The sequence below is a fragment of the Enhydra lutris genome, unplaced genomic scaffold (assembly GCF_002288905.1).
Source record: "Enhydra lutris kenyoni isolate GAN:26980312 unplaced genomic scaffold, ASM228890v2 scaffoldscaffold69, whole genome shotgun sequence".
Classification (NCBI taxonomy): Eukaryota; Metazoa; Chordata; class Mammalia; order Carnivora; family Mustelidae; genus Enhydra; species Enhydra lutris.
Genome location: NW_019154153.1, coordinates 7,890,626 through 7,914,324, shown reverse-complemented (window position 1 = coordinate 7,914,324; position 23,699 = coordinate 7,890,626). Strand labels below are relative to the sequence as shown.

At 43.6% G+C, this 23,699-nt stretch overlaps 1 protein-coding gene across 1 annotated transcript in view; it reads left to right on the top strand.

Annotated features, from left to right (window-relative positions):
• Nucleotides 1-10,439: 10,439 nt before the first annotated feature.
• LOC111159817 (lysophosphatidylcholine acyltransferase 3) overlaps nt 10,440-23,699 on the top strand; it is a 38,976-nt gene continuing 25,716 nt past the window's right edge. The window contains exon 1 of the mRNA XM_022522445.1: nt 10,440-10,687. Coding sequence (XP_022378153.1) covers nt 10,537-10,687 — 151 coding nt within the window. The 5' untranslated portion in view covers nt 10,440-10,536. The remainder of the gene's footprint in view (nt 10,688-23,699) is intronic.

Below are 23,699 nucleotides of genomic sequence, written 5' to 3'. Positions count from 1 at the left end.
TTGTCAAAAACTCTTGGGGTGCCTGGGTGGCTAAGTGGGTTAAAGCCTCTGCTTTCGGCTCAGGTCATGATCCCAGGATCCTGGGATCGAGCCCTGGGATCAAGCCCCATATCGGGCTCTCTGCTCCGCAGGGAGCCTGCTTCCTCCTCTCTCTCTGCCTGCCTCTCTGCCTATTTGTGATCTCTGTCTGTCCAATAAATTAAAAAGAAAAAAAAAATTTTTTAAAAACTCTAATATAAACAATGCTTGGCAAAATACCAATTCACTTATTGTTCAATAAAACCAAACAGTGAAAAGTCCTGACATAGAAAAACCCTAAGAAGAGGGGCCTTCTAAGGGTGGGCTTAGTTCTCTTTTAAAAGAGCCCCAGGGCTGGGGAGAAACCCCAGATGGCTCCCCAGCCCTATGTGAGAACACCAAAAATTCTGCAACAACAAAGTCGTCCCCCATCCAACCATGCTGGCACCCTGATCTTGGACTTCCAGCATCCCAAACTGTGAGAAGTAAATTTCTGTTGTTCGTAAGACACCCAGTCTGTGGTATTTTGGTACAGCAGTCCAAATGGACAAAGACAGAAATAAAGCCAATTGGGGGGGGGGGTCCCTCTATGCCACCTAAACTGCCACATTAAAGGTACACATACTTATGGCTTTATAAAGCACAACATGCTATATTCGTTCTGTCAACATAAATTGATCCGAAAGAACTCTAATATGAGAAGAAAGAAGAGAGTTTTTTTGGAGCCCAAATTAGGACAGCTGCCTGGAAAACAGTCTTCACAGGGGAGAAAGCACTCTAGGGAGTGAACAGTTTTCACAGGATTATATACTTTTTTTACATAAAGAGCCATAAATCAATATGTCAGAGGTACCATCTCTCAAAAAAGTTATAGATTACTATGTAGGCATAGAATATAGGAATAAGCATTGATCGAATTCGTAAGGACAGGAGGCTTTCCTTCAGGCTGCTCATTTGTAAAGCAGATACTTGGCAGGCCTTAAATCAGGCTTCTGGTTTAAACAAAATTTATGTAGTCGTGTTGACTTAGAAAGAAATTAAAAAATGGCCTCCCTTACGTCAGGGCCTTTAGACAGTTTTTTTCTCATTGCTTCCCCGTAGCGTCCCTCCCACTTTGATCAATAATCTTCTGGCAGAAAGCATTGATGATCATTGTTTTGTCCCTTAATGTCAGGGTGATTCCTTATCTGCCATGGGTCCATCATGTCCCTCGATGCTAGGCCTGATTGAGGTGGCCTAGGAGTCTATGTGGGGGTAGGGACAGGGTTAACAATATGGCTTTTAATAGGAATTATTACAGTTGATTTTTTTTTCAATGAGATCTGTCATGCAAACATTGTACATGTGCTTTGTGGTGAGTTCTTCCCTTTGCCTTTTTGTAACATTTATAACATAGCTATAGAAATAGTAATAAAAATCCAGTTAATAATATTTGAAGCAACCAATAGGGAATAGGTACAGGATTAGAAAGACAAAAGATGAATCAAAAAAAAAAATCCCTTCCAGGAATTTCTATAATTTTTTTTAAAGATTTTGTTTATTTATTTGACAGAGATCACAAGTAGGCAGAGATGCAGGCAGAGCGAGAGGAGGAAGTAGGCTCCCCGCCGAGCAGAGAGCCCAAAGTGGGGCTCCATCCCAGGACCCTAGGATCATGACCTAAGCCGAAGGCAGAGGCTTTAACCCACTGAACCACCGGGTGCTCTGATAATCTTGAATTAATTTGAGTATCTTCTTTATCTATGGTTATGATATGTTTGAGTTGATTGGCTTAAAATGGTAATTAAATTTTCTGTTACTTGTAACGATATCTCCAGCCAGTTAATTTCCATAGATATTACATCTTGTGGTGGTTGTAATTCTCTCTCCCAAAACACTTGGTCGTCAATATCATATCAGTATAATTTTTGCTAGCATCAGGTAATTCTGTTTGAGTTGCAAAGCCATATTATACCACATAACAGTAGTCTTATGATGAAAAGTACTCCTGTTACAAAATAAATCAAGGAGTACTACAGAAGTGTTCTATAAACCTTCCCAACATTGTAACTGTAAAACTCAGCTATCACCTTGACCAATTCTGTGTGGCTGAGGGATGACAAAATTGCTCCTTAAGCCAGAGCATGCCCCCTCTATGGGATTAACTATGGACTTGTGGAGGTAATGGATGACCCCACTTTCTTTATGATTGGATTGGATTATGCCCTTGAGAATGCCCTTGTCTCTCAAGATGAGTCTTCTCCCACTTGCCAGTGATTCCTCGTAATTAGGGCATTGTTAAGGCTGGGCCTCAAACAAAGAAGGCTTCTCAATGGTTTTATCCCTAGTCATGTTTATCCTGGAAGTCACCTCCATTGATATAAAATTGCAAGTAAAGGCTTTAGCTAAGCATAGAGGAGCCCTCCTAGTAGAAAGAGCCTCAAAACTCACTATGGGACAGTCCCTGACTATAACGACTTCACATAAGGCCAGAGTGTCTTACAGACCAAAGGCCACCAATGAATGATGGGAGGCTGACTTATTAAATACCAGGCTGTACTTATAGATATGCTTGAAATAGGGGTGCCTGGGTGGCTCAGTGGATTAAAGCCTCTGCCTTCAGCTCGGGTCATGATCTCAGGGTCCTGGGATCGAGCCCCCCATCGGGCTCCCTGCTCAGCGGGGAGCCTGCTTCCCCCCTCTCTCTCTGCCTGCCTCTCTGCCTATTTGTGATCTCTGTCTGTCAAATAAATAAATAAACATATTTTTTAAAAGATATGCTTGAAATAATACTTAAAACCTGTCAAACTTTTTTTTTAAAGATTGTATCTATTTACTTGACAGAGAGAGAGAGACAGCGAGAGAGAGAACACAAGCAGGGGGAGTAGGAGAGGGAGAAGCAGGCTTCCTGCCCAGCAGGGAGCCTGAGGCGGGGCTAGATCCCAGGACCCTGGGATCATGACCTGAACCCAAGGCAGACGCTCAATGACCAAGCCACCCAAGCACCCCAAAACCTGTCAAACTTTAAACCTAGCTACCTTATGCCTGGACCTGACTACCGTATGTCTATAGAGCATAACTATTCAGAGGTTATTGATCTTGTTTATTCTACTCAACCAGCTTTGAAAGATACCCCCATTGAAAATGCAGACTGTTGGGGCGCCTGGGTGGCTCAGTGGGTTAAGGCCTCTGCCTTCGGCTCAGGTCATGATCTCAGGGTCTCAGGATCGAGCCTCACATCCAGCTCTCTGCTCAGCAGGGAGCCTGCTTCCCCCTCTCTCTCTCTGCCTGCCTCTCTGCCTACTTGTGATCTCTGTCTGTCAAATAAATAATTAAAATTAAAAAAAAAAAAAAGAAAATGCAGACTGTTTACTGATGGCTATAGTTCCATGGAAAAAGGCATAAGAAACACTGGGTATGCTATAGCGCTCACTTGTACTTTGCAATTGCCAAAGCCTTAAAAATCAATATTTATACTGACTCCAAATATGGCTTCCTGGTCCTATATGCTCATGAAGCAATTTGGAAGAAAAGGGGATTTTTATCAACCCATAACTCCCCAATCAAATATGGGCCTGAAATTATGACTCTTCTTGAGGCTGTATACTTACCTAAGGAGGTAGCCATAATTCACCGCAAAGGACATCCAAAGGATATGACCTTAGACTCTAAAGGAAACAATTCAGTAGACTGTGCAGCCAAGAAGGCAACACAAAAATCAACAAATATTAAGTCTTTTACCAGTCTTAATTCCAGTAAAGTCCATAAGTCCAGTCTGTTCAGACCAAGAAATTCACCTAGCCCAGGAACAAGGATATTCAAAAAAGCACAGGACTGACTTGTTAATAATGAAGGAAAGATCTTTATACCTAAAAATAAGCAGTAGATGGTAATACAGAGTTTACACCAGGAGACTTATTTGGGTAAAAAGGCCACAGAGGTGACAAAAACTTTGCTAAGTGAAATTGTCCCTAGATTTGGATTCCCTTGGTCCCTACAAAGTGACCATGGACCTGTCTTTTATTACACTAATTCAAAAGATGGCCCTCCAAAGCAGAATAGCCCTTGTTATCTTGACTGCAGTTAAAGGAGGCCCAGAATTGGATGACTGTCTCCTAATGGGACCCAATGACTATGTGGCTCTAACTTGTGTCCATGGCTTCCCCCAGGCTGGATAGGCCACTGTACCCTGGGTTTTGCCTTTAACAAAACCCGTACTTTATTTTTTTTTTAAAGATTTTATTTATTTATTTGACAGAGATCACAAGTAGACAGAGAGGCAGGCAGAGAGAGAGAGAGAGAGAGGGAAGCAGGCTCCCCGCTGAGCAGAGAGCCCGACGTGGGACTCGATCCCAGGACCCTGAGATCATGACCTGAGCCGAAGGCAGCGGCTTAACCCACTGAGCCACCCAGGCGCCCAAAACCCGTACTTTAATAAAACCACCTTTTTGCACCAAAGACATCTCAAGAATTCTTTCTTGGTGGTCAGCTTCGAACCCTATCATCTTTCCTACATCAATTCCACCAGATAAAGAACCACTACCAACTGAGGTGCTTGCTGAAGGCAAAGAGAATACAGAATAGATAAAAGAAGGTAGTTACAAATAACAGCTATAACCATGTGACCAGTTACAGAAACGAAGACTGTAATTGTCATGAATATTCCTCCTTATTTTGTTATAAATATATACATATCAAGTATCTTTGGTTTCTTCCTTCTCTTATATCATAGTTTCTAAGTATTTTAAATTTTACATCATGTATTTAAGTTATGAGATATCAAGGAGAAGAGTAAACATCACTCAATAACTTCACCTCCTCTTCTGGTGAAGAGGTTGGTGTGTTCTCAGTAGTACAGAGGATTGTTCTATTGTGTTAGGTAGAAATACGACCTTGCTGTTGTCTTTATTTGGAGAATAAGTATGGTTTAAGGAGATGAATATGGATGCCAAGTTGAAAAGAGATAGACTTGTGATGGTTAATTTTATATGTCAACTTGACTGGGCCTAGAAGTGCCCAGATATTTGATTAAACGTTATTCTGGGTCCATAAAGGTGTTTCTGGATGAGATTAAAGATTGAATATGTAGACTGAGTAAAGCAGATTGCCCTCCCCAAAGGAGGTGGGTCTCATCCACACCTTTCAAAGTCTAAATGGAACAAAAGACTGAGTAAGGGAAAATTTGCTCTCTCTGGTTGTCTTCAAGCTGGCACTTCAGTCTTCCCCTGCCTTCCTACCCACACTGAAACTGGAGCTCACACCATTCGCTCTCCTGGTTCTCAGGCCTTCAGAATCATTTACCATGGGCTCTCCTGGGTCTCCAGTTTGCTGACTGCACATCTTGGGACTTCTCAGACTCCATATTCACATGAGCCAATCAGATAGATAGAAAGATAGATAGATCAATAGATCCTACTGGTTTTGTTTGTCTATAGAACAGAGTAATATAGCTGCCTAAGCATGTTCTTTAAAGATCTAAAACTATTAGAAAAATAGGTTACCCAAAAGTGTATTTTAGGGGCACCTGGGTGGCTTGGTTGGCTGAGCATCCGACTCTTGGTTTTGGCTGGGGCCAGGATCTCCAGGTTGTGGGATCAGCCCTGTGTGGCCATCCGTGCTTAGCGAGGAACCTGCTTGAGATGCTCTCTCTCCCTCTCACCTTGCCCCTCCCCACCTGCTCTCTAAATAAATATATAAAATCTTCAAAAGTATTTTTTTAAAGTAGACCATCTAGAAAAATTTTTTTTTAATTTTTTTAAAGCTGTTATTTATTTGAGAGCAAGTGAGCAATGGGGGAGGGGCAGAAGGAAAGAACCTTCAAGCAGACTCCCCACTGAGCATGGAACCTGAAACATGAGGCTCAATCCCATGACCCATGAGATCGATCAGGACCTGAGCCAAAACCGAGAGTCAGACATTTAACCAACTGAGCCACCCACGCACCCCAGAAAAAATATTTTTAAATCAAAGAAGGAGGCTGCTGATAAAGATGGCAGATTGACTTACCTAAGATCCTGTAAAATAATAGTGAAGGATAGAAGGGGGAAGATATAAATCTATAAGAACAAAGTGAAGATGAAAGAGGACTTCAGCTACTTCCATTTTAACCTCAAACTTTCTGATTAAGTTCTTCTTCCCAGCTTATCTCTTAACTCAGACAGAAGACCTTGTGAACAATACATCCTGTGATGGGAACAAAAACTACCCCCTCAAGCAAAACCCCCTGAGCCCGGAGCACACCAGCAGTGATTAACCCCAAGGTAATGACTGACCCCGCCTGCACTGCTCACCTGTGTGTACCGACCGACCCTTGTCCCACATTTGCCTTATATAAGCCTAGAAGTAGCTTCAGCACTTGGGAGACTGTCGTTGAGACATTAGCCTGTGTCGGACTAGCGCTGGCCTCACTGAAATAAATTCCTTTCCGGTTTCACCACCACTCATCTCTGTGCCTTTGGATTTTGTCAGCTGCAGGTGGCTCAGCCTGGTCTGTTTGGAACCCCCAGAACCGGGGGCTCTTGCACCCCTGCACCCCGTTTCAGGTGAATCTTTTAAATACATTTTTGGAGAATGGAAAGATGGTCGGGGAGGGGAGCTAGATGATACAGCAGAGGGCAGTAGTTGACCAGGAGCCAAGTCGGAGGCCTGAAAGCCTAGACTCAAACCCCCTCCCCGACCAATCACCATTAGGTAAATACCCAACCCCACCAGTAGCAGGCAGATAATTGATGCTATAATCTGAGAAAATGGATATGAGAAACTCTGGACTCTGGAACAGTAGGCATTCCAAAGAACAAAGGAGAGATATGGAGCTAAAAACAGGTACATGCCTTCCTGGCAAAAGACTGGCCAGTTCCTCTGAAGAAACTGTAGAATCCTAAAGAATAAACCTTCCACATGCTGACATTTGGGAGTTTCTCAACCAAAAGGAGGGCTCCCAGCCCAATCACATATATATAATCCACATATATATCAGTCATCCCTATACCCAGTCAACTTCGTGATTCCTTGTTTGTATATGGAAGGACAGTCATCACCATAAAATATATGAAAGAAACAAAAAGAAAACAAAAATCCAGAGGAAAAAGGAAAAATGCAAGAAATAGAAGGGTAGTGACAAATAGAGAAAGGAAGGAAGGAAGGAAGGAAGGGAGGAAGGAAGGAAGGAAGGAAAGGAGAGAGAGAAGTGGAGCGGGAGGGAAGGAGGGAGGAAGGGAGGGAGGAGGAGAGGAAGGAAGAAAGAAAAGAAAGAAAGAAACCTTCCTCCAAAATCCCTAATTATGTTCTCAGGAGGCTAAGATAACACATTGTGTACATAAAACAAGAATGCTGGGACCCAGCTGGTTCGGTCAGTGGAGTGTGCAACTCTTGATCTTGGGGTTCTAAGTGTAAGCCCCACATTGGGTGTAGAGATTACTTAAAAACAAAATCTTTTTAAAAGGAAAAAAAAAAGAATGCTGGAAAGAAAGAAGTTATTCCAGCATTTAAAAAAAAAAAAAGAGCTCTTGGAAATTAAAAATCTGAGACTGAGTAGAGAAAGTAAATATAAGTATTAAGGAGTAGTTGGTGGTCTTTGGGTGATTAGTTTCATAAATGGTGAAAATAAATACATTTTAATGAGAGTAAAGACAAGTGGGTTAATGTGTTAGCTGAGTAAATACCAACCATCTCTGCCATGATGAGAATGCAAGATTGTTTTCACAAAATTAGTAGGGAGGAAAAAGAAAAAGAGGGCAGTAACTTCAGAGAAAGCCAATGTGTTCTAAGATGAGAAACCCTACTGATGATCATAGAGATCAAGGAGCCAATGGGAAGGAAAGAAGGAAGGGAAGGAGGGAAGGAGAAATAGAAAGACAAACCACCAAGATTGCAGTAGAGAGAAGGAATGAAGAGAATGTGGCTAACCAAACACTTGAGGAGAAAGGAAAATAGGCACCTGTTGTGTCAACATAGACACAGCCTCTGTCCCATGCCCACCTTTCTCTTGGAACACCAGAAGCCCAAGAAGGGGCAGACATGTTATCCAGTTGTATGACACAAACAAAAAACAACTTTCTACATTTTTTTAGACTTGTTTATGTATTTGAGAGAGAGAATGTGTGCATGTGTGTGCAAGTGGAGAGGGAGGAGAGGGCAGAAGGAGAGGGAGAGAGAATCCAAAGCAGACTCCCCTGCAGAGCCCTATGGGTGGGCGTGTGGGCGTGGCTCAATCTCAGGACCCTGAGATCATTACCTGAGCTGAAATCAAGTCGGTGGCTTAAACTACTGAGCCACCCTGGCATCCCACAACTTTCTACATTTTTAGACAAGGTCCAGTTGACTAGATGCTTTAACAAATATATTTTACTTATTCAGCAAGTCAGATATTTTAAGGGTCTTAAATAACATCTACCCAGACACTTCAACAAAATCTAATAAAGTTAAAAGTGTGCATAAGCTACAACCCATTATTCCCTTCCTGATTATAAACACTAGGGAAGTCTTTCCTCAGTGAGGATCACAAACTATCAGTAGGTATTGATCAAGTTAGTGGATTCTGATCAGCAATTTTTTAATGAATTAAAATAGAGTAGAAAGTATCAGTATGGCCGTGTGTATTGTGGGTATGTTTGTGTGAGTATTATATATGTTGTCTAGTTTATGAATATGTGTGTTTACTGGATAGCAATGTGTTTCATACAGGAGATCTCAGTTAATTAAAAAAAAAAGGTTTGGAGTCACAGTCCTAGAGAAACTCTCACTCTTGCTTAAAGAATGCTCACTGCAGCAATGTTTGTCATAAAACAATACACAAATTAATAGGAAATGACCCAAGTATTCCTCAACACGACCATGAAAAGCTAAATGTGGAATATTACATCACTGTAAATGAGTGGATTCGAACTACACATGAAAACACGACTATATCTCAATAAAGATATTAAGCATAAAAACAACCTGCAAAATGATCCATTCACTGTAATCCCATCGATATAAAGTTTAAAAGCATGCAAACTTACTGTATATTCTCTCTAGATGTACACATTATGTAAGGTATAAAAATAGCCTGGGACTGATAAATACCAACGTCAGTAAAGTTTTGACCTCTGAGAAGGGAAGGAGGGAATTGCCACGGAGTAGGCATATATACTAGGCTCCTCAATTGTATATGAGATATTTGTTTCCTAATCTGGGGGGGGGGTGTATCTTATTCTCAGCTGTTCTGAATATTTCATCTTTTTTTTTTTTTCCTAAAAACGCGGGAGAGGAAAGTGAAATTTAACAGATTTCAGTTTAAATTCTGTCTCTGCCACTTACTGGAAAAGGAACTTAGCAAGTTCCTTAATTTCTCCAAGCCTCTGCCCATGAGACGGAATCATAATAATTAACATCCTATTTCACAGCCAAATGAAATGAAATAATATGGTTATAAATGCTTTGTGAGGAGCAAAGTGTTACAGAAGTATAAGCTATAATGTACAAGAATGTTCCGCAAATTCCAGTTATTACAAGAAACTCCGTTTTCTGTTACATACTCTTATAGCACCCTGCTCCTTTGCTTCAGAGCACTTACTTTTGCTTTCAATTACACATGCATTAACACTATGACCGTGCAGCATGCCCATTCCATTGCTTTGGGTTCATCATTATATTCCCCAGAGCCCAGCACAGTCCCAGGCACACGCGAAGCGCTCGGCGCATTTTCGTTAATACAATCCGAGCGGTGGTTACCCGTAAGAAGTAAGACTGGGAAGCATGGTGGGAGGAAAGAACTCTTATTTTATGTCTCTAAACTGTTTGAACCTTTACCATGAACCTGCACTACTTACATAGTGACAAACTCGTTTATTGTCAATGAAACCAACAAAGACTAAAACTGCATACGTCGGTTTCCTCGCCTCTCGCGAAAGGTGAGGGTTTAACACAGGAGATTGCGCGAAAAGCGATGCGCAGTGAAGGCGGCGTGCTAACGGTTTGAGAACGGCCCGGAGCTGCCGTTAGGAGGCGCTCGCGAAGCCGCTCCAGGAATTCCCGCCCTCTCCGTTACATGCCCCAGTAACCCCGGCACGCCGGCGACCGAGAGTAACCTCGCGGTCGGGTGACGCCCCCCCCCCGTCCCGACTCTCGCCTGCTCCCGCCTCAGCCAATGGGAAGGCAGCGCACGAGCCGGCAGGACACTCACCCTCACCGACTCCTCCCCCAAGCAGTTAGAACCGAGTTGTACAATCACCTCGCCGCCGGCTTTAGACTTTTCCAATCGCAACTCCAGTTCCCGATTCCAAGCCCCGCCCCCGGCCCGCCCCGCGCTCATTCTCGGCGGGAGTCACCTTTGCTTTACAAACGTTCAGACCCGCCCTCTGCCTACCTTGCTGCCCTAGGCCCCGCCCCCGTCTCAGGCCGACCAATAGCCGGGGGAGTCTGGAGCCGCTGGGCGGGCCCGCAGCCAATGCGCACGCCGTGGGCGGGCTCCGGGCCGGAATTGGGGGTGAAGCTACAGCCTTGTGCCCACATTCGGGGCGCTCGGAGCTGGGGGGTCCCTGGGGGACGCCCGGAGCAAAGATGGCGTCCGCAGCTGAGGGGGACGTGGGAACGGTGGCGGAGCTGGCGAAGGTGCTGCGGTTTGGTTTCGAGGAGCTGAGCCTTAACAAGTTGGCGACGTCCCTGGGCGCGTCGGAACAGGCGCTGCGGCTCATCATCTCCATCTTTATGGGTAAGGACCCTCCTGCTTCGCTTCGCCCCCTCGCGGAGTCCCCGGGGAATGGGGACGTGACACCCCCTCACTTTCCGGAGCCACCCAGGAAGGCTTTGTGGGGTGCGGATGTGAATCTTCAATCACGCCGACCAGCTATCGAGAGGAAGACAAGTCTTTCCTCGAGTCTGGGGGCGCCGTGCCCTCTGAACCTCTTTACCTTTCTCTGTGACCCCTGCTGTACCATTCTGGCCCCTCATTTGGCGCCACCACCGTCTCATCGTGCCATGATCTCCCCTGTGTCCCCACGACCTATCCTTATTTGTCTCTCTCTTGAGTTCCACTCTTTGTCCATGTGTACTGCTGTCTGTTATTAATATCAACTCTCACACATGCGCGCTTCTTGTCGGTAGGGATAGGCTCCCTAACTTAGGTATTAGCTTTGTGGGCCCCTAAGCCCCGAATTCTGTCCTTGCATGTTCGGAGTCTTTTTCCGCATTGCCAGCTTATATTACACTTACTTCTCTTTTCTGTCTTGTTTCTGATGTTTTCTTCTTATACCTTGTTGCTTCCCCCCCCCCCCTTAACTTTACTCACCTGTCATTTATCCTGGGATATCATTTTAATACTGGGCTTGGGAAACAGGACTGACAACCCCCTTTAAAAACTATGCTACTCCAAACGTTTATTACCCATATGGTTCAAAGGATGTGATGTGTCTGACTTTATGTCACAACAAGCTGTATTGTAACTGCTTTATAGGCTTTTTTGCTGCATCCTTCCTCCTTGGTTTTTTAATACAAGGAAGCAGCATGGCACAATGAGAAAAAAAAAAAAAGTGTGGACTTGGGAAGGCAGGCAAGTCAGACCCAGCCCTGCTGCTGCTGGCGGACCATGGGACCCTGGGCGAGTCCCTTAACCCCTCTGGGCCTCAATTTGCTTATCTATGAAATGAGGACACTAATGCCTACCTAAAAGGACAGCTTGTAAAGTCCTGTAGGAATTCAAAGATCAAGAGCTGATGCATAAACATTTGAGTAGTTGGAAGGTTTTATGAAGGTTATGGGACTTCCAGCTAGGAGAGTAGGGGTAGGGAAGAATTAAGCAAATAGGACTGGGACAAGAGCAGATTAGAGATCAGAGTCATGAGAAGTTGGGGATAAAATTTAGATGTGGGATTCCTTAAATGCCAGAAAGAAGTTTGGAATGTATCCAGTAGTCAGTAGAGACATTGAATATGAGATCACCTAAGGGTGTTAACTAGATCTAGATAATGTGAGAGGCATTAATTTATATTTAAATAACCTTAGCAGCTGATATAATTGTTACTTGCTTTTTACAGATAAAACCAAGCTGATCTTCCTTTCTTCCAACTAAAGTTCTCCTTTTCCCTCCCTTGTAGAAGTGTAAAACTTTGGAGGCAAAAGGCACCTCAGTATCTCTCAGATCTAACCCAGATTTATCAAAACCCCCAATCTAGAATTCTTCACACCACAGCAGCTTTGAACTTCTACTCCTTGAGACTTGTTTCTCACCCAGTTATTTGTTGGTGTTGTAATTGGCAATTAAGAGTGTTTACATTCATTCATTTGGAAGCTCACTGATTTCTCCACTATAAATTGAGAATGTAACATAAGTAGCAACAAATTATTAGGGGCAACCTGTTGAATGGAGCTAGGGCTGAAATTAGGGCTTGGAATTTGTCCGTTTTGTGCTGATGTGATCAAATACTGCCTGTGCACTCCTGGGGAGCTACTGCCGTGCTATCGTGGGGCATACAGCTGACTGGGAAATTGTTTTCTCCATATCCTTTCCCTCTACTCTCCTCCCATCACCATCAGTCATCAAGCGATAAACACTTGGTGTAAAACATCTACTGTACTCCTGAACCCCCTTGACATTCTGCCATTTCCCAGATCCCCCCTTCCTATCTCCCATGTGCTGTTGTTGCCTGGTATCAGGCATAGCTATTCCACATTGATATATAGGATTGTGTTTTCTAGGTATGGATTAAATATCTACATGCAGACAGAAACTGATAGGCTTGACACGTGCATGGAAGAAAGAGTGCACTCTGGTTGTAAATGTTTTCCTTACAAAGGTATTACCATTTCTGCATATTGTAACCTAGAGCAATGGAGTTCCTGGTTCCAGAACCCCCGCTGTCTTGGGTAATGGGGATACTAGAGGAAATCCTTGTCAGATGTACCAAGAAGGCTTATAGTCCAAAATGATTCTGACCCACTTTCTATTAATTCACAATTAATGTGGGTTAAAGGCACTTACAGACACCCCAAGGGAAGAGTTAGGTATATCAGACATTCACATTTTAAAGTATGAATCTTTTTTTTTTTTTTTTTTTTTAATAAGAGTTTTTGTTTTTTAGAGAGAGAGAGTTTGGGGTGGGGAGACGGAAGGGGCAGAGGGAGAGAGAGAATCTTAAGCAGGCTCTATGCTCCGGCGAGAAAGGGGCTTGATCTCACAACCCTGAAATCCTGATCTGAGCTAAAAATCAAGAGTCAGATGCTTAACAGACTGAACCACCCAGGTGCCCCTAAAGTGTGAATAACTTTTAATTAGACAGTCTCATTGCTATTTTCTTAACATCTTACTTTTCCTGCTCAAGTTCTATGTACTGATCTTGGGGTAGGCAGTAAATCATTAATGCAGTAGCTTTCAAACCTTTGTGACTGCAACCCATGGTGAGAAATATTTAATCATGACCCAAATATATATATATATATATATATATATATATATATATATATATATAAAATATCTACAGACCAGAGTGGCACCTGGGTAGCCCAGTCGGTTGAGGGTCCGACTTTTGATTTCTCCTCGGGTCATGATCTTGGTGTCCTGGGGTGGAGCCCCACGTTGGACTCTGCTCCGGTCATGGAGACTGCTTGGGATTCTCCCTCCCTCTTCCTCGGCCCCTCCCCCCCAATAAAAAAAATAATAAAGAAGTCTGGAAAGTTAGATCATAGAGCCTGGAGAGCCAAAGCAAGGGGTTCGTGCTTAATTAAGTCCGTGATAGGGAACCATGGGAGGTATTTGAAAGAGAAATAATATGACCAGAGCTGTATTGGGAAAATAATGGGGTGATTATCAGCATGGGGTGATTTGAAGCAGACACAGACAGGAAGTACAGAAGCCAGCAAGAAAGAACAATGATCCAGATGGTTATATGGACTCGGAGACAAGGTGGTTGCACCAAGAGGGGAAGATAGGGATCTCATGTGTGTATTTTAGGAACGCAGAATCTTTTGAAAAGTAGCTTCTGCATACACTTGCATCTACAGCTGCTCACACCAGAAATCTAAGACTCAGCCTTGCACCTCCCTTTCAGCCTCTCCCCACATCCCAGTCCCCAAGTCCTGTCAATATCACCTCCAAATTGTGTCTCCAATACATCCCCTTTTCTCCTTCGCCACAGCCGCTGGCCATCTGTCACCCGAACCACAGGAGTAGCCTCCCAACTGGTCTCTAATTCTGTTCTTGCCCCCCCCTCCACCCCCAAGCAAAGTGGTCGGATCCGGTGCCTCTCTGGCTCAGAACCCTTTCCGTACACAATTAGTAAGCCCCTGCCTGCTTTACCAGCCTCATCTCAAGCAAGCTCACAACTTTTTAACCACACTGCCTTCTTTTCAGTTCCTCAGAGAAAGGCATTAAGTGGTTTCCTACCTTGGAGCCTTTGTACCTGCTAATGCAGCTACCCAGAATGTTCTTCATTCATTATTCACCTGACAGACTCCTTTCATCTTTGGGGTCTCAGTTCAGATTGTCACTTCTTGTGATCTGAGAGTTCTTTCCTGACTCTTACTTTATTTTATTTTATTTTTTAAAGATCTTATTTATTTATTTGACAGAGAGAGAGAAAGCACAAGCAGGGGGAGGGTTGGGCAAAGGGGGAGGGAGCAGCAGGCTCCCCGCTGAGCAGGGAGCCAGATGTGGGGCTCTATCCTAGGACCCTGGGATCACCACCCAAGCTGAAGGCAGACGCATAACCATCTGAGTCACCCAGGAGCCCCTGACTCTGATTTTGTATGATGTCCCCTGTTGCACTTTCTCATACCCACTGAAATTTCCTCCCACGTGTATATTCCCATTAGTGTTTCCGTATTTGTGGATGAGAGCAGAAACCATGTCAGTTTTGCCCACCACAGTATTTCCCAGAGTGGAACACCGTACCTGGCTTCTGAAAAAGGCAAGAAGTATTTATTGACTAAGTGAGCATGTGACTATATGACTTGGCCGCTGATTAAATGGAGGATGAAGAAGCAATTTAAAAAAAAAAAACAGGGGCGCCTGGGTGGCTCAGTGGGTTAAGCCGCTGCCTTCGGCTCAGGTCATGATCTCAGGGTCCTGGGATCGAGTCCCGCATCGGGTTCTCTGCTCAGCAGGAAACCTGCTTCCCTCTCTCTCTCTCTCTCTCTGCCTGCCTCTCCATCTACTTGTGATCTCTCTCTGTCAAATAAATAAATAAATAAAAATCTTTAAAAAATAAAAATAAATAAAAAAAAACAAACCTACTCAGTCCTTCTGCTGGAAAGATAATGATATCTCACAAATGCGGAGAGGTCAAGAGGAGCGTCCCATACTGGGCCCTGCCAGGCAGTGGTCTTGTTTTGGATTTGCTCTAGGTTCCCAGGCCACCTCCAGGTGGCTTAAGAGTTAAAAAACCCAAGCTTGAGCTCAGGAGAGAAGGTGGAATACAGATAGGGTTTTAGGAGTCAGTGTTGGTATCATAATGGAATCAGGGGGGGCTTAAAACACCATGGAGAGACTTGTACAAAGAGCAGAGAACACAATTCTTGTTGATGGAGTATGTTAACATTCACCACACCTGGCCTGTAGTAATAATCGCTGACATTCATGAAAGACTCGTATGCCTACGACATCATCTGAAGTACTCAACGTACCCCACCTACGCCTGCCAGGTTACCCATGAGATAATTAAAGTACTGTTATCCTCACCCTTGTGCAGATAGGAAACTGGGGCCTTCAGAGGTTAAGTAACTTGTCAGAAGTCAAACCTGTTTCTACCCCGCTCTAAAGTCCCTGCTCTTGATCACACTGGGATTGAGAAGAGAGTGTGGGGATGGAAAAGATAAATGCCCTTGGTGTCCTGTTCTCTTCACTTATGTGGGTAAGCCAAGATGGAGTCAGCACATGAAATACCTTTCAGTGGCCAAAGCTGGAGCTGGCCGACTGGACTAGATGGCCACCTGCTTAGTATGAGTGGTCTCCTCTAGCGTTGGCCATGACTGTGGCTTGGCTTTTAGACCGATCAGAAATTGCACCTGGGCCGTATCTGGGTGGTTCCAACGGTTAAGAGGCTGATTTTTTTTTTTTTTTTTTTTAAGATTTTATTTATTTATTTGACACAGAGAGACACAGCGAGAGAGGGAACACAAGCAGGGGTGTGGGAGAGGGAAAAGCTTGGCCCAATGTGGGGCTCGATCCCAGGACAGTGGGATCATGACCTGAACTGAAGACAGATGCTTAACGACTGAGCCACCCAGGCACCCCTAAGTGTCTTATTCTTGATTTCCTCTCAGGTCATAGTCTCAGGGTCATGCGATTGAGCCCTATTTTGGGCTTCCCGTTCAGGGAGTCTGCTTCAGGATTCTCTCTCTCTCCTTCTGCCCCTCCTCTCTCTCTCCCTCAAATAAATAAATAAATCTTTTCTTTTCTTTCTTTTTTTTTAAAGGAAGGAAGGAAGAAATCGCACTTGATGGGGTAAGGATTCATTCCTCAGAGGTTCAGGTTGGCATGACTAAGGTTAAAAACCTTTAAAATCAAAGTAGGTTCTGCAGTTCAGTTCCCCTTGGACCAAAGTCAGGTCTGGCCCTTCGGAACTAAATCTGTTCCTCAGTGCAAAAAGCTTTCTTCCCGTAGCACTGAAATTACAATATAAAGAGACCAAAGCCAAGCTAGATGGAAATTAAACAGCATTAACTAAACAAATGTGACTTCTGACCATAATACAAACGGGGTCCAGAAATTCTATTACTAGAAAATAAGGGGGTAATCTTAGATGATTTTCAAGTCTTCTTCCAATTCTTAAAGTCTAGGTAAAGTCTACATTTTGAGACTTTATTCTAATTCATAGCTACAGATTTTATCATAATCTAAATCTTTCTCTTTGAAGATTTTTTTTTTTTTTTAGAGAGAGAGAGGGGAGTGGGGCAGAGGGGGAGAGAGAATCCTGACCAGGCTTCACGCCCAGTGCCACATCTGACGTGGGGCTCCATCTCATAATTCTGAGATCAAGACCTGTGCTGAAATCAAGGGCCAGACACTCAGTGGACTGAGCCACCATGGCACCCCTGGCAATTTCTTTTAAATACATTCTTTCATCTCCTTTTTGTCTGCACTTCGATATCTTACATTGCACAAAACTTCATGCTCTGTTTTGTTTTTTGGTTTGTTTGTGTTGTAAAGATTATTTATTCATTTGAGAGAGAGAGAGAAAGTGAGAGCAAGAGCAGGGAGGAAGGACAGAGGGAGAGGGAGACTCCCTGCTGAGCAGAGAGCCGGAAGCAGGGCTCAATCCCAGGACTCTGGGATCATGACCAGAGCTGAAGGCATATGCATAACCAACTGAGCCACCTAGGTGCCCCAAAACTTCATGTTTTGAATGCCATTATAACTTTAATGTCAAATAGAATCATTCATTTACAGAGGCATGTAGAAATTTGGGCCCATGAGATTATATGCCCAACCTAATTCAACAAAAATAATTATATACCCACTGACCTTAAATCTGTCTGGGCACCATCAGAACTCACTGGAGGTGTTCAGTGCAGCAGCCTTTCAAAAATGGGACTGGTCTTCAAAAAGAAAATGGTATTTCACCTGGACCTTAAAGGTTATAGAAGATTCTAGTAAGGTAGAAAGAATCTTTCTAGCTACAAAGAATAATGAACATACATGTGAAGATCAGGAAAAGTAAGAGAATCTGAGGAACAGCAGGTGGTCCAGTTTGATTAGAACAATAGAGGACCCATAAAGGAGTCAGAGAGAAAAACCTGATAGACCTTTCAGGTAGGTGGGGGTAAAATGGCGGCATAAAAGAGTGGGATGTGCGTTGTCTTCCAGTACCTGCTGGCCCAGGTACAGACTGTGTTCAAATTAAGTATGTACTAGTTGCGTCACCACAGACTAATTATTAAACTTCAGCCATCCATTTCCTCGTGTTCCCAAAGGGCAGTTTCACTAAAGGATTAAGGTTAAGCATTAAGCAGTTTATCTAATAGTTACTTAAATTGGATTTAATTCATAACAAGCAATATTTGGAAAGAGTGTGAAATTTACGTGAATTTTTAAAAATAGTGTAGTCATCAAAGAAATGCCCGACTTCCAGAGAATCACTCAGTCATACCCGTGTCGCAGATGTGTTCATTCTCCTCTGCCCTGGAAAAGTGGGGAGAGCAAATTGGGAAGCTCGGTGGGACTGAATGAAGTAAAATGTGTAAACCTTTGACCCAAAGTAGTTTTTGTTTTTTAAGATTTTTGTTTATTTGATAGAGAGCAAGTGAGCACAAGCAGGGGGAGCGGCAGGCAGAGGGAGAAGGAAAAGCAGGCTCCCAACTCGGGGCTCCATCTCAGGACCCTGGGATCATGACCTGAGCCAAAAGCAGATGCTTAACAGACCAAGCCACCCAGGCGTCCCCCGCCCCCAAAGTAGTTTTAAATAATTATAATTAAATAATTGTTCCTTCCTTCCCTTAATAAATGCTTATCCCTCCCTTTCCAAGTGTGGTCTTGAGACCAGCAGCATGGGCACCTCCTCGCATCTCCTGGCTTGCGTCCTAGGAACTTGTTAGAAATGCCATTTGCTAACATCACTTGTTCTTCAAATATATTCTTCTTACTGAATGTTACTGTTAATATTATTATGTCAATGATATCATGGTCATCTCTACCGTCTAACTCATATCCTTACCTCCACTGTCTGTTTCACACTTTTGATGAGAAGGTTAAATATGGAGGAATTTTTTCCATAAGGGGGTTGGACTCCTAGTTCCATCTTTCCCTTTCTGGCTTGCGTCACCTACCTCGAGCACTCCAGCCTTCTCTTCATCGACTGACTCACATTTCTGAATACGGTTAATAAACTGTGACTTGTAGCTTTAACAAAAATGAGGTGGCCTAGTTGCAGCTGCCAGGAAAAGCTGTTCTAGGCAAACTGCCCTTCTCAAGCATAGACTCTTTAAGGTAGGGTGTGTGTGTGTGTGTGTGTGTGTGTGTGTGTGTGTGTGTGTGTTGACATTTTTCCAGCAACTGCTGAAGTCGGGGGCCAGGAGATTTAGGAACCCCCCTGGAGTTCTCGTGGTGAAGCCTCAGTAGTTCCCTAGAGACCTTCAAAGCCTGTCCATGATTCATGCAGCCCAAAAGATGTTGCGTGTGTCTTTATTTCTGCCTGTTTTCAAAATGAGAAGGGAGGTAGCGAGTAAGACACTAAAAATAAAGATAAGTAATTTCTGGGTAAGAATTGCCTTTGGGCTTAAAATGGACTGGTTTTTAAATCCAAGTTCCTCTCTATTCAGGCACTGGCTTTGAAGATAAAGCGAGATTCATTAAATTCGGGACACCTTGAATGAAGTATTCTATCTAAGCGCCGTATGTACCAAAGTTGTTAGTGATAGAGGCTTCTGGTAGAATGTTACTGCTTTCTAGCTATAAGGACATTGGTCAGAAAGCAGGGCGAAGATCAGGCCAAAAAATGATCAGACCCAAGTTTTGTTCTTGGCTCACATGAAGTCAACAAGTTGACTATGTAAATGCCCCACTCTGGGGCACCTGGGTGGTTCAGTCAGTCAAGCGTCTGCCTTCAGCTCGGGTGGGGGTCCTGGGATCAAGTCCCACATCGGGCTCCCTGCTAGGTGGAGAGTCTGCTTCTCCCTCTCCTGTTCCCTCTGTTTGTGCTCTCTCTCTTTCTGTGAAATCTTTTAACAACAATAAATAAATAAATAAATGCCCCCAGTCCAAGCACAGGCTAAGTTTAAATGCAAAATAAAAAGCTTTTGTCCATTAAAGATGCTTTCAATACCAAGTATTCATGTTGCTATGGCATTTTCATAAGAAAAGCCTACATGGTCATACTGCTACATAAAATTATAAACAGTGAGATAGTAATTTTGCAGGCAGTTCACTATAAAAGAAAAAGGATTCATGCACACATGTCGTGTGCAGATCTGAGGAGGATATGAGATCCCAGGAGGTTAAAGTTCTGATCACTGTATAGTTGTGTATGCTGTAATGAGAAGTGGCATCCACGTAGACATGGTCAGTGCCTTCTAGCTCCTGAAGTTTCCGATTTCTGCTGTGGTAGCAATTCTAAACTCAGATGGACTTGGACACCGCTCTGGATCGCTGTCCATAAATACAAAACTTCAGTTTGGAAGCCAGCAAGCAGGCCAGCTGGAGTTGTGCCCTGTAAGGCTCCTATGGTATCTACCTCCGACAAAAGGGGGAAAGATTGATTATAGTTCGAGTACCAATATACTGGGGCCCTGACAAAAAACGTTGAGCTGTAAGTGCTTCTAGAAATCCTCATTCTCTAGCCAAAGGATAATCTGACTCCATTTTTAAATTCTTTGTTGGTTCTTCTGAAAGAGTAGTAAACAGGGGCACCCAGCTGGCTCAGTCAGTAGAGTATCCAGTTCTTGATCTCAGGGTTGTGAGTTCAAGCCCCATGTTGGGTGTAGAGATTATTATTATTTTTTTTTAAAGATTTTATCTATTTATCAGAGAGAGAGAGGAAGAGAGAGCGAGCACAGGCACACAGAATGGCAGGCAGAGGCAGAGGGAGAAGCAGGCTCCCCGCCGAGCAAGGAGCCCGATGTGGGACTCGATCCCAGGACTCTGGGATCATGACCTGAGCCGAAGGCAGCTGCCCAACCAACTGAGCCACCCAGGCGTCCCTAGAGATTATTTTTAAATAATTTTTTTTTAATGAAAAATGAAAGAGTAGTAAACAAAAGCAAAACTAGGAACTAGATGGTATGCATTTATATTATTTATACTAAGAACCTGACATAATTATTTATGGGGACTTAGGTCATCGGATCACCAAAAGCTCCCAGTTTTTTCAAGTCTTACCCTTTGGTTTTATAAAGTATTATTTTATTCTAAAATATGTAATTTTTAGGGGTGCCTGGGTGGCTTAGTGGGTTGAGCATCTGACTCTTGACCCAGCTCAGGTCTTGATCTCAGGTTTGTAAGTTCAAGCCTAGCATTGGGCCCCATGCTGAGTGTGGAGCCTACTTAAAAAAAAATTTTTTTAGGGCGCCTGGGTGGCTCAGTGGGTTAAGCCGCTGCCTTCGGCTCAGGTCATGATCCCAGGTCCTGGGTTCGAGCCCCACATCGGGCTTTCTGCTCGGCGGGGAGCCTGCTTCCTCCTCTCTCTCTCTGCCTGCTTCTCTGCCTACTTGTGATTTCTCTCTGTCAAATAAATAAATAAAATCTTTAAAAAAAAAAAATTTTTTTTTAAATAAGGCTCCTGGGTGGCTAGGTTGGTTAAGCGACTGCCTTCAGCTCAGGTCATGATCCTGGAGTCCCAGGATCAAGTCCTGCATCAGGCTTTCTGCTCAACAGGGAGTCTGCTTCTCCCTCTGACCTCTCCCCTCTCACTCTCTCAAATAAACAAATAAAATCTTTAAAAAATAAATAAATAAAATATATAATTTTAAAATGTTTTTTAAATTCTTCCCAAATCTTCAAGTAATATTGAAATGCTCGATATAGAAAGAAGTAGATCATTTCCAACTTTTGTACATCAGAGGATACTACCAAGAAAATGAAAAGATAACCCATCGAATTAAAAAAAAATTGTAAACCATATATCTGAAAAGGATCTAGTACCCAGAATCTGTCAAGAACTCTTATAATTCAATAATAAAAAGTCATAACTCAGTTAAAAAATGGGCAAAGATATGAATAGACACTTGTCTAGCAAGACATACAAATGGCCAATAAGCACACAGAAAAATGCTCAGCTTATTAGTCATTTAGGAAATAAAAATTAAAATCACAGTGACATACCACTTCACACCTGCTGGTATGGTTATTAAAAAAAAAAAAACAAATGGAATAAGCAAGTGTTGGTGAGGCTGTGGAGAACTTGGAACCCTCGTGGGTCGCTGATGGGAGTGGAAAACAGTGCAGCCACCATGGGAAACAGTTGAGCAGTGTCTCAAAGTTAAATAGTTACAGCGTGACCTAGCCATGCCACCCTGAGTTCTATACTCAAGAGAATTGAAGGCGTGTGTTCACACAAAAACTTATACACAAATGTTGATAGCATTGTTATAAAGGCCAAAAAGTGGAAACAACTATTTGTGCTCCGACAGATGAATGCATGGATGGACCTTGAAACTGTTACCCTGATGTTTTTGTTATGTTAATGTCATACTGAGAAATGGGCACATTCGGTATGATTCTGTTTATATGAAATGCCCAGAATAAGCACATTCCTTTTTTTTTTTTTAATTTTCATTTATTTATTTGACAGATCACAAGTAGGCAGAGATTGAGGGGGAAGCAGGCTCCCCACAGAGCAGAGAACCCGATGCGGGGCTTGAATCCCAGGACCCTGGGATCATGACCTGAGCCGAAGGCAGAGGCTTTAACCCACTAAGCCACCCAGGCGCCCCCCCCCTTTTTTTTAAGATTGTATTTATTTGTCAGAGAGACAGAGAGCACAAACAGGGGGAGCAGCAGGCAGAGGAAGAGGCAGGCTCCCCACCGAGCCAGGAGCCTGTTGTGGGATTCGATCCCATGACCCCAGGATCATGACCTGAGCCCTGAGCCAAAAGCCACCACTTACTGAGCCACCCAGGTGTCCCCGGAATAAGCAGATTCTTTTTTTTTTTTTTTTTTTTAAGATTTTATTTACTTATTTGAGAGAGAGCATGAGAGGGAGAAGGTCAGAGGAAGAAGCAGACCCCTGCTGAACAGGGAGCGCAATGGGGGACTCAATCCTGAGACTCCTCGCTCAACCAGCTGAGCCACTCAGAAGATGCCAGTATAAGATTTCTTAAAGACAGAAGGTGGGCTTGTGGTTGTGGTTGCCAGGGGATGAAAGGAGGGTTGAATTGGGAGTGACTGCTAGGAGGGGTGAGGTTTCTTGTCCGGGGAATAGAAATGTTCTGGCATTAAGACACTGGGGATGCTTGCACAACATTGTGAATAGACTAAAATTCACTGAATTCTAGACTTAAAAAAAGACTAAAGAGGGACCACGTATGATCTCAGGTAGAGTGAGAACCCAACAATTAAACCTGTTCAGATTCATGAGGACAATTACAGGGTGTAATGCTGTTATCTTTCTTCTTGTTAGAATCTTGGCTGGAAGAAAGCATTTATTGTTTCATTTGCCAAAATGCCTGCTAAGGAAAAAGTCTCACCTTGTTTGTATTTACAAAGATTAGATTTGGCAAATCTAAACACAAGAGAGAAATTCTCATGACAAGTATTTGGGAGGGTTGGAGAAAGAGCAGCTAATTAGCCACTTGGCAATGGGACAGGGCAACCCTTGGGCAGCCCTAGGCCAGATGAAGTCACAACAGGAGCAAAGGGCCATTTCTCCACTGAAGACCAATACCATGAATTAAAAGGGGAGGAAAACCCACGTTACTGGAAACTAGCTAGACATTACTGAGAGAGAACCCATAATGTATAAAATCCAAAAAGCATTGAAAATGGGGGAGAGGGGGCACCTGGGCAGTTCAGTGGGTTAAGTGTCTGCCTTCAGCTCCGGTCATGATCTCACAGTCCTGGGATTGAGTCCCTCGAGCTCTGTGCTAAGCTGGGAGTCCCTCTCCCTCTGCCCCTTCTCCCTGCTCATCCTCTCTCTTTTTGACTCTCTCCCTCACTATCTCAAATAAATAAAATAAATAAAATCTTTTTAAAAGGGAGCCTGGGTGGCTCAGTGGGTTAAGCTGCTGCCTTCGGCTCAGGTCATGATCTCAGGGTCCTGGGATCGAGTCCCGCATCGGGCTCTCTGCTCAGCAGGGAGCCC